The 16385-nt window shown below is 33.0% G+C and overlaps 4 protein-coding genes across 4 annotated transcripts; 2 read left to right on the top strand and 2 right to left on the bottom strand.

The window, feature by feature from the left end:
* Positions 1-1599: 1599 nt before the first annotated feature.
* LOC131619677 (uncharacterized) lies at positions 1600-1977 on the bottom strand. Its single transcript, XM_058890750.1, has one exon. The coding sequence runs from the start codon at positions 1975-1977 to the stop codon at positions 1600-1602; it is 378 nt and encodes a 125-aa protein (XP_058746733.1).
* A 1484-nt stretch (positions 1978-3461) lies between these two features.
* On the top strand, positions 3462-9031 carry LOC131615793 (dihydrolipoyllysine-residue succinyltransferase component of 2-oxoglutarate dehydrogenase complex 1, mitochondrial). The gene is made up of 15 exons (XM_058886952.1): positions 3462-3609; positions 3787-3858; positions 3982-4035; positions 5201-5258; positions 5361-5388; positions 5839-5900; positions 6485-6559; positions 6659-6714; positions 6832-6876; positions 6997-7254; positions 7346-7440; positions 7690-7780; positions 7873-7983; positions 8142-8336; positions 8499-9031. Exons 2-15 carry the CDS (start codon positions 3811-3813, stop codon positions 8688-8690), a joined length of 1368 nt encoding a protein of 455 aa, XP_058742935.1. The 5' UTR covers positions 3462-3609; positions 3787-3810; the 3' UTR covers positions 8691-9031.
* A 3591-nt stretch (positions 9032-12622) lies between these two features.
* On the bottom strand, positions 12623-13081 carry LOC131619676 (stigma-specific STIG1-like protein 4). The gene has a single exon (XM_058890749.1). It carries the CDS (start codon positions 13079-13081, stop codon positions 12623-12625), a length of 459 nt encoding a protein of 152 aa, XP_058746732.1.
* An 841-nt stretch (positions 13082-13922) lies between these two features.
* LOC131617818 (stigma-specific STIG1-like protein 4) lies at positions 13923-14539 on the top strand. Its single transcript, XM_058889071.1, has one exon. It carries the CDS (start codon positions 13931-13933, stop codon positions 14384-14386), a length of 456 nt encoding a protein of 151 aa, XP_058745054.1. The 5' UTR covers positions 13923-13930; the 3' UTR covers positions 14387-14539.
* Positions 14540-16385: the final 1846 nt, after the last annotated feature.

The following is a 16385-nucleotide window of genomic DNA, read 5'->3' as shown; positions in this document are numbered from 1 at the left end:
TTTTTAATTTGTCACTAACAAAAAAAAACTATGTGAGAATGCTATTTAAGTAATACACTACTAAATATATTAAAAAAAAAAGTTAAAAAAAAAAGTTTAAAAGAAATGTTAAAAAAAAGTTTAAAAAAAAAGTTAAAAAAAATTTTAAAAAAAAAAGAAAAAAAAAAGCAATTAAACCGCCGGTTTTCCGGTTTTCACCGGTTTTCACCGGTTTGATGGCATATCCGATCCAACTTTTGAACCAGACCGGTTACCTGGCCGGTTCCCGGTTCGACCGGCCGGTCCGGTCCGGTTTTTAAAACACTGCTTCTATTAGTTTTTCACAACAGATATATTAAATTAATTTGATGGTTTGAAAGATCAATTTAAAAAAAAAACTAAACATTTTTAAGAGACCGTAAAATAGAAAAAATAGATTTAAAAAATGAGTATAATGGATATACACTAACATTATAAAATATTAAAAAAAAAAGTTTGAATGAATATTAAAAAAATTTAAAATAAAAAATAATTTAATTAAATACATAATAAATTAATAATAATTGGTTGACGAATAAAATTTATTGTTCATCACCCTTTTCTCTTTAAAAATTTGTGGATTTCTCATATCACCCCATGACCTTCTTACGCACCACCGAATTGACCAAATTGCCCTCATGCTTCCGTAGATGCATCTCTGAAAGCACCTTTTTTTTATTTTAACTTTGTTTTGTTCCGTAGATACACATACAAAAGCCTTCCGTAGATGCATATACGGAAGTAAATAAAACCCAGAACAACAACATTTGTAACGATAAAACATCCATTCATTAAAATCAACATTGATTAAAAGATACATCGAAATTTCCAACAGAAAATTAAGAAAACTAGAAATTACAACAGTTAAAACAATGTCATCAGATCCATGAGTCATTAGAATGGAATCAATATCGCCTTCCACTTCATCCCACTAACGTTCCTTTTCTCCGGTCTCAGACGAGGTTCTTGTTCTAAGCCTCTTAATCCTTCTAATGACTTTGTCGGGTTTGTACTCCCCCTCTAAAATATACATCAGAGTCCTTTTGAGTTGGTCGAAGGAATGAATATTCCAAAATTTAACCGGCAGGGGAGGGTTACCGGAAGAGAAAATAACATGCCCATCCTTTATGCGATAAACCGGTTCAGGTTCGGGACGCTTGGATGATGTTCGCTGCCATGAACACAATCTTATGCGAGACATTTTTGTGTTTGTGTTTAGGGTTTGTGTTTGTGTATAATAATACAACCCTAGAAACTCCAAATTTATAGAAACATTTGGTGATTATGGACCACACAATGTTTGTCACAAAACTTTTTGTAGATATATCCACAGAAAGGTCATAGATTTCTTCGTTCCGTAGATGCATCTACAGTAAAAATCTGTAATTTTCAATATCAGATCCTTTCGTAGATACATCTACGAAAGCTTTGCTGTTAGTTTTTCTAACAGAACAGAAGGCAGTAGCAACAACATTTTAAAGCACAACAACATAAACACTTTGAAACACATAGACACAAACACATAAACACAAAAAAGGATTATATTGCAATGTTATACAGTGAATATATTACACTTTGAAACTAGATAAAAACATCAAAAGAACTGTCGCCAACTAAATCTATTGGAGGTTCTAATCTTGACTTTTCGACAATTGATTCCTTTTCGATGTTGTTCAACCTTTCGAAATTGTGCATCCTATCCACAAAACGATCCGGCCACGTATCGACAGTCTCAGTATGATGAAGTGCCCATTCCGGTGACGTAGGTGGTATGAGGCATACCAGTTTCAAGTAAACTGGCACAAAATGTTTTGATTTTGCGAGCCATCCAACACACATCATACGATCATCAAAATTTGTAGGAGGTGCGGTGCAGAGCGGAAAAAAGGTTTCCGAAAAACCATATCGTGTCAAATCAATGCATATCATGTCATATGCGCATGCAATAAGATGTCCCATTTCCGAGAATCTCATCCATTATGAAATCGGTGCGTAAGCGCCCAACCATGTAACAAGAGCTTCGCTCACGGATTCAAATTTTGTTGCGTCTCTAAATACCCGCGTGTACGAGTCTTTATGGTTCATTAACTCTTCGATAAGTTCAAGACGAACAAGCTTATGGTCATCCTCTCCCTTACCAAGCAAAGCCGATACGACCCATAACCCATAATTACCGCCCCTAACCACATTGACGATCCGATCGATGTATTTGTGCATAAAAACTGACATCTCGTCGATGAATGGAATATTTGGAGCAATATGTACCTCTTCGGTGGATGGTACACCTACCATCTCAAATAATGGGAGTTGATACTTGTTGATCTTGTAGGTAGAATCAAGGATGAGCACTGTCGGGAAAGTGTTGAACAACTTTATCGAATCCGGATGAGTCCAAAAAATATCTCGGACCATAACCTTGTCATCGCAAGTTCTGTACCACAACACGTATTTGGTAGCATCTAACATTTTCAACAATTGTTGCATCTCACTCCTATCTCCCCTAACCGCCTTAGTATTGTGGTACCGTTGATTATACACTTGTCTTATATTCGATACATTGCCGGGTTCTTCCTTTTCAATGTGGCAAGTATATTTTTCGGTTAGACAAGATTCAAGAACATGTCTTTAATAGATGTCTTCTCTTCCAGATTGAGCCGACAAACACTAGGATGTCCTTGTAATTTTGCGCACAAATCATGGTTATAAAAACCACAAATAATAGAGCATCTCCACTTCTTGCTAGTCAACATGTAACAACGAATCTTAAATGGACACTCGCATTTTCTAGTACCCGTGTCGTGTCTTTTAAAATTCCTTAGAGGACGATGGTATTTCCCTCTTCTTTCGCACATCATTGTTACAAACGGGTTTCTTCTTGCCGTACCATTATCTGATCTTCCTATTACCACACCAAAACCAAGGTTGGTTCCATTCCTACAAATCCATGTTAGCATGCTTTCACGATCATCAAAGTCTTCATTGCTACTAAAGTCACCTCCGACATCTACCATCTTTGTGACTACCCCATCAACACTTGTACAAACATCGACTAAAGGAGCTAATTCTCTTGGAATATTATCGGAGTGCACCATACCTATTTGCAAACAATTGGCAAAATAACACAAAATTACATAACTGCTGGAAAAAACAACTAAGTGATTGTTCCATATATGCACCTACGAAAGTGTTCTTCATCAACACGTTCCGTAGATGCATCTACGGAAGCGGCGTAACTTTTTTGTAGAAAATTAATTGCTAGTTTATTTTACTTCTGTAGATGCATTTACGAAAAAAATCATTTTTTTTAAAGAAATAAAATGCTTCTCGAAGCACATCCACGAAAATCGAGGACAAAAATGAAAATTTACCTTATGGCCAAGAGTTTCTAGAAATTTACAAAAATTAATGAAGCATGCAATTCTTTGACTTTGATATAAAAAACATTGAATAATAACAAAAAGAAATTAGACATTTCAATAATCTCACATTTCATTACATAAGCAAAAGAAAGCGAAGCATTATTCTCTCATCGTCGCGATCTCTCTTCCTCGCTCATTCAACCCTATCTTTCGATCTCCGTTTTCCACTCAGGTTAACCTCTCAAATTCCCTTCTCCATCATTTTCACCCATTTCTCTTCCAATCTCATAGCTTTTAATCTCGCAATTTTTCATTTCTGTCATTATTATTATTGCGGTTGCTTTGAAACGAAATCGATCTATTACTCGATTTATAGTATTGTTGATGAAATTTTGATTTGTCAAATTAGGTTTGAATTTAGGATTAGGTAATCATGTTTGGTGTTGCGAGGCGAAGGGTTGCTTCTGGCGGCACATCTTCGGTGAGAAATCGATTTTGTTATTCTATTTGATGATGATGGATTTTGTTTGTTGTTAATCTATGGATTGTGAAGCTGTAGAGTGATTTAAGTGAAATCTGACACATGCGTTGTGTATACTTTCAGTTGCTGAAATTAAGGTCTGGCCCTGCTAGGGTTTCTTCCGTTTTGGAAAAAGAGGTATTTTTCTGTTCCCTAATGTTTGGATATTGTTATTATTTTTCCGTCCTGTAAGATGCTGATGGTTACCTGAGTGATGTTTTTGAGATGTGTTTTTGATGTATATTTTGATTAAAAGTGTATCTTTGGTTTTGTGGTGATAAAAATTGACGTTGAGTGAATTGATTACAGCTAAAAATGAGTTGAAGATGAATTGGTTTATGTGTGGAATATGGATACATTGATTAAAACAATTTGAGTGTAAAAATCAAACTAGAATAAAGAACTATAATTTATGGCTTTAAGTTATAATCAATTTTGGAGATAAAGTTAATTATACTGCAGAGAAACGAGAATGTCAAAAATGAGTTTTACTACTCTAGAATCAATTTTGCTGAACTGTTGTGGTTGTATTGATAAAAAAGAATCTTAACTTTAAGTATTGGAAGACAACCATCCCGTGTTTTTTGTTGCGGTTTGAAAATGATACCTATGTATGTGGTTTCTGGATTTTTCTGCGGTTTGAAAAAAAATTAGCCAAAGTTCATTGTTGTTTAATGGTTCTCTGTGATGCTGTTTGAGTTTTGTCCTAGTTCTCTTCCGTGATGATGTTTGTGTTTTGTTGAATTTATTTTCCGATTTAAATGTGTTAGGCTAAGGATTTCCCTTTTTGATGCTGTTTGAGTTCTGCCCGAGTTCTCTTCCGTGAAGATGTTTGTGTTTTGTTGAATTTATTTTCCGATTTAAATGTGTTAGGGTAAGGATTTCCCTTTTCGCCTAACAGATTAGTAAAGCATGCTATTTGCTAATTCATATAAAGCTTTTATATGAACTGTCTACATTTTCCACCCGATACTGCTTAAAGCCTTAGAATACAGACTATACACATACATATTTCTTGGGATAATCTTGTTGGGTATGGAGGATGCCCTATTACCGTTATTTCCTTTCAATTTTTATATTTTATTCTCTATATTTAGTTTTTCTTTCTCTAAAAAATTTAAATTTATTGGAATGGTTAGTGTACATGCTAATGTTGTTTTAACTATGTTTTTGTTACCTTAAGCAAGTATGTCCGAATATTTTTTTTCATTCTCACTGAGTGTTTTCATTGTTTTGTACGTTGAACTTTTTAGTCAAGTCCGGGAGGGTTCTTACAGCAATTTTTATTTACTATGTTTAACAGATTGCATTAAGCTCAGGAAGCTGTGGGAATGTTCGAAATTTCAGTCACATAACACCTGGTATTATTTGTGCTTCTTTTTTAATTTAAATTTGTTAGCTGATACAAACTTTAAGATTTATGTGATTGGGCAATTTATCTCACCATCTATTTTATGTTGCAGGACGCTTGATTAATTCCAAACCAACAAGGTTAGTGGTTCCTTTATTAGTCACACGCTTTACCTATTGCTTTAGGATGTTTAATAAAAACATGTTGGCTCAAGACTAGAAAAGATATCTATAGCAATATTTAATAATAGTAATATTTAAGTGGCTGAAGTCGGGAAAAATAAGGTTAAGCTCTTCAACAACTTTCTAATGTCAAAATTAGGTTTGGACTTTGGAGACTTCAATAGCATATGTTTTAAATAAAGTTCTAGAATGAAAATAAAATAATTTGCATACATTTCCCATTGTCAAACCAAATAGGCTATTCCGGGGAACAAACTGAAATTAGCAGTAATAAATTTAGTTGTTAGAAAATGAAATAATGAAAATGTTCTAAAAAATAAGCAAACCCTAAATTTTCATTATTTTATGAATAAAAACGAAACTCTAGATCTGTTTGAGTACTGCTCTGATAACCTTATTGCTATGCAGGGATGTCTTTCATCAGGAGGTTTCCATTCAAACATGGAGGCGTTCATTTTCTTCGGATAATGGTGAGATATCAACATGACTGTCAGTTTGTCATTTAGCTACCTGTATAATTCAAGTTTATCTTGTTCATAAAAGATAATTGCTCATGCATTGTGGTTATGGTGAGAATTTTAGCTTTTATGGAAGAGGAATGTTTCACAATAATCTACGGCTATGATGATAGAGTATTATTGCACACATGTATTTTTGAAATTTACTTACTGTATAACTGATTTATTGTAATACAATTTAGAATGTATTATTTGTTTGAAAAGGTAGCGTATTTCTATCCACTGCTGTATAGAAGAATGGTAACCTTGACTGGATCATGAATTTTCAGAATTATGATCAAAATGCAGTTTGCATGTGTGCATTTTGCCACTACTACATATATCTCTGAAATTGTTGAATATTCTAAAGTGCAGTTTCATTTTATTAGTCAAGAGTCCAGAGTTATGGATATAGGACCGAATTGTCCAGTGAATGCTATTATTTGATAGAGCATAGCTTTACTCTGGCATTTATGTTCTTTAATTGACTTGTTCTGTTTTCCCTTTCTATTGCTGATCTTTTTAAATATCAAATATCATTTTTATTTGTGATAAAGGAGATACTGTTGACGTTGTGGTGCCTCCATTGGCTGAATCCATCGAAGATGGGACTCTTGCGAAATTTCTGAAAAGTATGTTAACCAACTCCTTGTATACGTTTCATTACCGTTACTGGTTTTTTTAGTGGTTATTGGTGATTGACTTCACATTGTTTTGATGTATGAGAGCAGGGCCTGGTGACAGGGTTGCTGCTGATGAACCCATTGCTCAAATTGAAACAGATAAGGTATTATGTTGATACAACATGCAAATGTTTTTTTGAAGGATTTGGATGGTTATATGTCAGTTAACTTTTCTTTTTTCCTAAGCAATAATTAACACCATCTTCCTACTCCTGTATTAGGTGACAATTGACGTTTCAAGTCCTGAGTCAGGTGTTATTCTGAAGGTACTGTTTACTAGGTCCAGAACATTTGTACTCCCACCTTTGATGTCAAAAGTTATTACTCTCTCCTTTCTTTCTTGTTTTAATTAAATTTGTTCATGTGTTCTATTTAATGATTTGCAGCTTCTAGCCAATGAAGGTGATACTGTTGAGCCAGGTCACAAGATAGCAATCATATCAAGGTCTGCTGATGCTACTCACGTTGCGCCATCTGAGTCAGCACCTGAAAAGCCTGCTCCCAAGCCAACTCCAAAAGCTAGTGAACCCGAGGAGAAGAAAGCTCCTAAAGTTGAAACTGCTACAAAAGAGAAGCCTAAAGCACCTGCTCCTCAAAGCTCTCCATCTGAGCCACAACTTCCTCCTAAGGAAAGAGAAAGACGAGTGAGTTGTTTATACTTTGTGATTGTTATATCTACTGGCTGAGTTTTGCTTAGCAACTTTCTTATTTTAATATCTTCCTTTACTATCAAAGGTTCCTATGACAAGGATTAGGAAACGGGTTGCTACACGGTTGAAAGATTCCCAAAACACATATGCTATGTTGACAACCTTCAATGAAGTTGATATGTAAGTTTTGTTGACTGTCAAATTGTAGCAGAAGTTTTGAATATTGCCTCAAGCTTTAGGTTTTTTCATGTGCAAATACACTATTATGCATTATTTGGTGATGCTTACTTTGAATTAAAATATTGGAAACTGTGGGCACGATCCTTGTGGTACACAACAGTCTAAATTTATTGTTACTATACTTGTAATAATTGCCTTATACTGAATAACCATTCACTCTCACACTGTTTGCTCTGCGTTTTATGATAGGTCTAATTTAATGAAACTCCGTGCTGATTATAAGGATGCTTTTGTTGAAAAGCATGGAGTCAAATTGGGACTTATGTCTGGATTTATCAAAGTACGCTTTCAAACTATAGAATTATAGAGCTAATGCGCATTCTTTCTTTCATAAAAAATTATCTTCACGTACTTCTTTGGTTTCTATGTTAGGCTGCTGTCAATGCACTTCAACATCAACCGATTATAAATGCCGTCATTGATGGGGATGATATTATATACAGAGATTATATTGATATCAGCATAGCTGTTGGAACTCCAAAGGTTTTTATGAGTCACCTCAACCTTTACTCATTTCTATGTTTTATTATGTAGAGAAATTTTAATGGATGGATTGAAGGAGCTAGTCAAGTAGATTTTCTCATTTGCATTTTTTGCTTGGCCATAAGTATTATGTCATTAAACTTCAATTGCCTTTCCAGGGACTTGTTGTGCCAGTTATCCGGAATGCTGATACAATGAACTTTGCGGATATAGAGAAACAGATCAATACTTTTGCAAAGAAGGCTAATGCTGGAACTTTATCAATTGATGAGATGGCTGGAGGCACTCTAACAATATCAAATGGCGGTGTTTATGGCAGTCTTTTAAGTACCCCTATTATCAACCCTCCTCAGGTTTGCATGTTCTGCTTAGGCGGCAATTTTGTGCATTTTTTTTGTGTACCCCTTTTACTTGCCATTGCTTTCTTTTTCTTTTTAACTGACGCCAAATAACTGTTGGCAATTTTGTCATTTTTTCCCAAAGAAAGCTCCTCATGCAGCTGTTGTGTTTTGCAGTCGGCAATCTTGGGTATGCATTCGATTGTGAGCCGTCCATCTGTTGTTGGAGGAGTGGTTGTTCCAAGGCCACTGATGTACATTGCTCTAACATATGATCATAGAATCATTGATGGAAGAGAGGCAGTGTTCTTTCTGCGACGCATCAAAGATACTGTGGAGGACCCTCGCAGGCTTTTGCTCGACATATAAACTGAATCTCAAAGTCGTTAAAAGTAAATTAAACCTCTTAGAATTCTATTACCATAATGGGCACCCCTTTGTTTGGCTCTTGAATTGCGGCGTGGTTTACAGTATTTATATTCATTGAGCAAGTTCTTTAGGATCAAATCTCAGTTTATCTGACAAACTCAGCATGTTTGTACTTTCCTTTCACCTATTCCCTCAAAAAATTGAGGGTCCACAGTTTTTGGCTCATAAATTGTATGAAACGACTTCTAAGCATATTACGGATTCCCTGAAGTAATACTGCTGTTTAAGTTCATGGTACAATTTGCTACTATAATTTTGCAATAAAAGAAATTTTTTGAACATTTCTCAGGTAAGGCTCTTCTTGTAACAAGTCCAGGGGTTTTATATAAATTTCATGTGTTGGTATGTTTTATACTACATGCTCCTTTTCAAGAACACAAACCACCCAGGTGCATTTTATTGATGGTACGGTCGAAGTCACAACCTGTTTTGCTGGTATACACAACTAATATTACATCCTAGTGTAAAATCTACTTCTCATAACTATATTACAATAACATCCCTTCCAATGAATCGGTTAATCTGCTACAATACTCTACAGTTAGGGAGATTAACATCCCTTACAATAACATGATGCTACTATACTCTATAGTTAGGGAGATATTTTCTATAACTTGAGCAGTACTTTTGCCTTCAGACCTCTCCTCTTATTTTCCTGTTGTAGACTAAAGTGAACCTAATATAATTTTATACTACCTTGATCTACTGTAACTGCATTTGTACTGAACTGGAATTTGCTATTTATATACACAATTATGAGGCTCTTGCTATGCGCACTGTCCACGTTCCTAGCGCGCCTGCCCTTCTTTTCCAAATCTACCCATCCAAATTTTCTTCTTTAGCAAGCAATGCTTGCATTTCTTCTATGCATCCTTGGCCACCTTTTCTCGTCCATCGCACCATCCCTTCGACTAGTGAGCTAACCCTTGCTTCACCAATAAGTAGTTGAAATTGGATGTTCCATTTATCCATGTCATCACGCACTTCGCACGCATATGCTGGGCCTAGCGAGCTCGGTTTCTTCAGGGTTTTATTTTGGCCTATTTTTTGCACGGTGAATTTTGGTTTTCTAGTTCTTTTCACTTGTTTTTTATTAATGCATACAAGAAAAGTCCAAACAACTGTTTCCCCACTTTTTATAGTTAAATCAAGAGTTTTTGTAACAATTGTTTGTGAAATAAGTCAATAAGTGCTTACATATTTAACGTAAATCTTGCACTTATCAGTTAGAATGAAAAATTTAGATATAAAATAGTTAACAACCATTAAGAGACAATCATAATCCATTAGATACTCGATTAGGCATCATCTAATGAATTAGGCTATAAATCTAATCGATTATACATCTTGAAAAATGTTTTCCTAATCAAGCAGATAATCCCCTAATAAACTTGCTAGGCTCGAAAAGCATTTTTATGTTATTTTAATTATAATGTAGGAGACTTCTCAATGCTTTAAGTGTGTGTGATTTATCCATAATACTTCTAAAAGTGCCTTGTGTCTTAAAAAGACACTGATCAGTCAATCAGACACGATCAAGCGAGATTTCATACTTCATGTCTTTCACACTACGAAGCTTTAAGTCTTTGTATCATTATCTTTGATTTTAACATCACACAAGAACCTTGAGTTTTCTTGAAGAGGCTTGATATCCATGTTAGTTACCATCATCTGAGATGTTGAAAGTTTAAACCACTAGTTATCATAAAAACTAAGTCTTTACTTGATAGTCATTGGACCCTAGGGTTGACTTTGAACAAATGCATTTAGCTTGATTTAGGAGAATAACTTGATCAATCACCTTGGGCATTTTTGACCACTTGAGCTAGTTTTAGAAATTGCATGACTTCAAGTGTTGTCATCATCAAAACATCAAAACTAAGCAGTTGCTAAAGTGTTGTCATCATCAAAATCATACATCATCAAAACTAAATAGTTGCTGATTGACTTGTATCTTGCTATTCATAAGCTTCACCATCTTGGATTAATTATTGATTGGATAGGTAAGCACATAGATCCACAACTTGAACATCATTAAGTTTACTAACTTTAAAGGAACCAAAACTATTTATGCACCAAAGATAAAAAAACCCGATTTTCTTTCGCAAGAATGTTTTGATACGTCAAGGGAAAATTGTCAAATAAGATCAAGCTGTCCCAAGAAATCCAAATATTTGTTGCATATTAGAAGATATGGTTCCAATATTGAAATCTTTGCAAAGAATATCTGTAAGGAAGAAATGGATTCTAAAATTTCAACTTGTATCAAATGGTTTAGGGAACAACAAAAGAAAGAAAATTTGGTTTGGTGCAAAAAGAACCAAATGAAAAAAGTCCTCTAAAATTTATTTTTAAAATAGGTAATTCACTTGGTGGAGAATGCCCTCAGAAAACTCTGATTATTCTTCTAACAAGTGCTTAGATTATCATACTTTCAACATACTTATTTTTCTACTAATCGTTTCTTCAAAAATGAAATTTTGAACAAAAAGGGGTTAAAAACCAAAAGGGTAGGTACCAAAAGAAACATGGGCATTATAATCTTTCCCAAGACCAAAAATATCAAGGATCTGAATTTCTTACCTCTTAACTGACTAGACCTAAGGGTTAATTGATTTAAAAGGAAAAAATTGTTACCGTTTTATGATGCCAATAAAAAATTGATTAAAATTACAAGCTTAATCCATTAAATCATTGTAAACCATACAAAAGTGTTGGTGTGCAGTCTCAACCATCCGTTTAAACAACATAAATGAAAAGGAAAATAATAAGCCTACCATATTTTCATGGGTGCCATAAAAATTCGATCCATCATATTTTCTAAGAATATGATTTTAACACATACCAGATAACTCGATATATATATATATATATATATATATATATATATATATATATATATATATATATATATATATATATATATATATATATATATATATATATATATATATATGAGGAGGGATCAAATTACACCCGAAGAGTTACACCACGAGTTACACTCGTTCAATAACTACATCTCGAATTAATATTTTTTAAATTCAACCGTTGGATTGAAACATAATATCATATAGATCATACCTATAAAGTTTGAGCTTAATCTATAATGATTTACTATGTCATTGAATTACATCAAAATTAACGCCATATGAAAGCTCATTTTGACGTTAATCTTTGGATATCTTGATGATATAGTAAATCATTATAGATTAAGCTCAAATTTTATAAGTATGATCTATATGATATTATGTTTCAATCTAACGGTTGAATTTAAAAAATATTAATTCGAGATGTAGTTATTGAACGAGTGTAACTCGTGGTGTAACTCTTCGGGTGTAATTTGATCCCTCCTCATATATATATATATATATATATATATATATATATATATATATATATATATATATATATATATATATATATATATATATATATATATATATAAATTCGTAATTTTTCATAAAAAATGTTAAGATTTGATCTGGATTTTCCAAATAGCTACCGAATTTGTTAGGTTTTACAAAGTCGTGATGAACATTTTACTGTAAAAATTTGTGAGAGCTAAATTATGATTGGGTCAATAATGGCATTTTCAAAATATATGAGAGTGTCAGGTAAAACTATTGGGGTGTCAAGTAAATTCCCTTTTAATTTGCCGCACCCTCCATTTTAACCGTCCTTTTCCATTTTTTGGTATTACAAACCTAAGCTTTAGAAGAACATAAACTTAATTTTTATATATTGTTCTCACATAATCTTAATATTAAATTAACATATCAAAATAAATTAATCCATTGATTTAATTGATACACATTACAATATCATTCAAAAGTACATAATAATTATTTAAATTCTTATAATATGAGTATAAATTATTCCATTGGAGGAAGTACTGGGGGTGGGGCTAGATAAGCAAAGTTAGTAGCACACATACCATATCGACATAATCTTCCAATAGGACATATCCTTCCACATCCACCACAATTCAAAGGACTTAAATTTATGTTTACGCATAAACGGTTACAACATTGCCAATTAAATGGACAATTTACACCACACATCCCACAATTATTTCTATCGTTTGCAATATCCACACATCGGTTTCCACAACATATACTTCTTGGTGGAAATATTCCAGTGCTACATATCCATGGTCTTGTACTGCAATCAGGTGATTCTTCATTCACATCAACTTCCTCGACCACAATATTGATGGAATTTTTGTTCACTCCATCATTTGGAATTGAAACAAAATGATCTCCATCAATTTTGATTAACAACACTAGAAACAATGTCACAACTATTGCAAATTGTGTTGCTAAAGTACTCATTGTGAAAACTTGTGAGAAACTTAGGATTTTGATAAGTGTATATATAGTGCAAGTACTTACCTATGTTACCCATAACATACATAACTTTTGTAACAAGCCTTGAAGAACATGTTTTTCTTACATGCATGCATGACATTGACAACTTTGGACGGTGACCTTAATTTTTGTTTGGTTGTTTTAACTTTTGATGATGCAGACACTAAAAAACAATTAAAACAAAAAGTTAGAGCTTTTGTGTGATACGTGACTTAGCGAGAATGTTTTGTGAAAACTTAAAACACACACAAACTTCGACAATGCTGCATGGTGAGCATGTTTACTGAAATTTATATTTTTTCTATAATTTATTTAACATAAAAATATAATATTTTATTTAAAAGACTTATTTTTTTCCTGAAAATAAAAAATGGAAAATAATTAACATATTTTAATAGAATGTTTTTTTTTCTGAAAATTAGAAATTGTATTTCTTAAACATTTTTTTTATTGAAATAGTTATAACATTCTTTTAGAAAAAATATAAATTTTAGAAAACACGCTCACCATGCAGCATTGTCAATGTTTGTGTGTGTTCTAAGTTTTCACACAACATTCTTGCTAAGTCACGTATTACACAAAAGCTTTAACTTTTTGTTTTAATTGTCTTTTAGTGTCTGCATCATCAAAAGTTAAAACAAACACACAAAAATTAAGGTCACCGTCCAAGGTTGCCAATGTCATGCATGCATGTAAGAAAAACATGTTCATCAAGGCTTGTTACAAAAGTTATGTATATTATGGGTCACAGAGGTAAGTACTTGCACTATATATACACTTATCAAAATCCTAAGTTTCTCACAAGTTTTCACAATGAGTACTCTAGCAACACAATTTGCAATAGTTGTGACATTGCTTCTAGTGTTGTTAATCAAAATAGAGGGAGATCATTCTGTTTCAATTCCAAATGATGAAAATTCCATCAATATTATGGTCGAGGAAGTTGATGTGAATGAAGAGTCACCTGATTGCAGTACAAGACCATGGATATGTAGCACTGGAACATTTCCACCAAAAAGTATATGTTGTGGAAACCGATGTGTGGATATTGCAAACGATAGAAACAATTGTGGGATGTGTGGTGTAAATTGTCCACTTAATTGGCAATGTTGTAACCGTTTATGCGTAAACATAAATTTAAGTCCTTTGAATTGTGGTGGATGTGGAAGGATATGTCCTATTGGAAGGTTATGTCGATATGGTATGTGTGCTACTAACTTTGCCTATCCATCCCCACCCCCACCCCCACTACTTCCTCCAATGAAGTAATTTATACTCATGTTATAAGAATTTTAATAATTAATATTATGTACTTTTGAATGATATTGTAATGTGTATCAATTATATCAATGGATTACTTTATTTTGACATGTTAATGTAACATTAAGGTAATGTGAAAACAATATATACAAATTAAGTTTATGTTTTTCTTTAGCTTAGGTTTTTAATACCATAAAATGGAAAAGGACGGTTAAAATGGAGGGCGCGAATTCTAAATTTTGACCCAACCTACAAAATATGGCTGATTAAAGGGGAATTTACTTGATACCCTAATAGTTTCACCTGACACCCCCATATATTTGAAAATGCCATAATTGATCAATTCATAATTTATCTCACAAAATTTGAAAATAAAATGTTCATCGCGACTATGTAAAAACTAACAAATTCGATAGCTATTTGGAAAATTGGGTTCAAATCTTAATATTTTTTAATGAAAATTTACAAATTTAACTTGATATTCTTAGAAAATCGGTGGATCGAATTTTTATGGCACCCATGAAAATCCGGTAGGCTTGTTACTTTTCTTTTCATTTTTGTTGTTTAAATGGATGGTTGAGATTGCACACAAACACTTTTGTATGGTTGACACTGGTTTAATGGATTAAGCCTTTAATGTTAATCGATTTATGATTGGCCTTCTAAAATGGTCGTTATTTTTCCGATTTTAATCGATTAAAAAAATTAGATTTATTTGATTAATTAGCACGCGATCCGAAGTTCAAACTGCCTTAATCAATTAACCCTTAGGTCTAGTCAGCTAAGAGGTAAAAAATTCAGCTCATTGATTCTTTTGGGCTTGGAAAGGATTTTAAGGCCCATATTTCTTTTGATACCTCCCCCTTTTGGTTTTTGACCCCTTTTTGTTCAAAATTTCATTTTTCAAGAAACGATTGGTAGGAAAATAAATATGTTGAAAGTGTGATAATTTTTCGGACTTATTAGAAGAATAATCACAATTTTTTGAGTTCATTCTCTACCAAGTAAATTACCTATTTTAACAATAAAATTTAGAGAATTTTTTCCGTCACGTTCTTTCCGCACCAAACTAACTTTTCTTTCTTTTGCAGTTCTCTCAACCAATTGATACAAGCGGAAATTTTAGAATCCATTTCTTCCTTACATATATATTATTTGCTAAGATTTCAAGATTGGAGCCATATCTTCTAATAGACAACAAATCTTTGGATATATTCTTGGGATAACTTGATTTTATTCCTTTTAGATTTTCTTTTCGAAGATTTTAAGCTGCAAACTCATTCAAACTCAATATGTTAATGAGAGTTATTTTGAAAAGTTTGAATTTTTCAACTCCTTCAATTAAATGAGTTGATGTGTTCTGCAAGTGCATGAAAATATCGTAGTAATGAAAAAGATTATCGAACCCGTAGGGACCAAATCTCAACCTACCGTTATCTACTGTTACTGTGTAAATCCAAGGCGATGACTGATAGTTTTGAGTGGAAAAAGAACTAAACTAAGCTTTATAAACAAATTATAAGACGAGAGACCGAAATGCAATCCTCATTAGCCTACAATACTTGCAATGTCGTTTTATTTTATAATTAAATTGGGGCAATGTTTTCTTATAGTAAAAGAATCAATGTTTTCACATAATCGGAACTGCGTTTAGCCTAAAATTTATTCTGCCGCTTTCGTGTGTCAGCATTGTTAAAGTGCAAAACCATTTTTGAAAATCAATTACTTTTAATTATTTGAAAAGTTATTTTAGAGTGAAAAATAAGTTTAAAGGTATTACCGGCTTTTGCAATCTAATACCATATTTTAACCGCATAAACATTTGCTTTTGTGTATCAGTTTATGTTCTTAGAATCCCTTTTGAAAATAGTTATTTTTGCAAATCAATTAAAAGATGCTTTCACAACGCTTAAAAGCAAAAACTAATTTTTAGATACATGTTTTGTTCTTTTGAATCGGAATCGGTATCTCTAAGTTATGCTTTCGCAGTAAATATTTCAATTAAACA

Source organism: Vicia villosa, linkage group LG7 (assembly GCF_029867415.1).
Source record: "Vicia villosa cultivar HV-30 ecotype Madison, WI linkage group LG7, Vvil1.0, whole genome shotgun sequence".
NCBI classification, from domain to species: domain Eukaryota; kingdom Viridiplantae; phylum Streptophyta; class Magnoliopsida; order Fabales; family Fabaceae; genus Vicia; species Vicia villosa.
The sequence above is the reverse complement of the archived record's forward strand: the minus strand, read 5'-3'. Positions and strand labels throughout refer to the sequence as shown.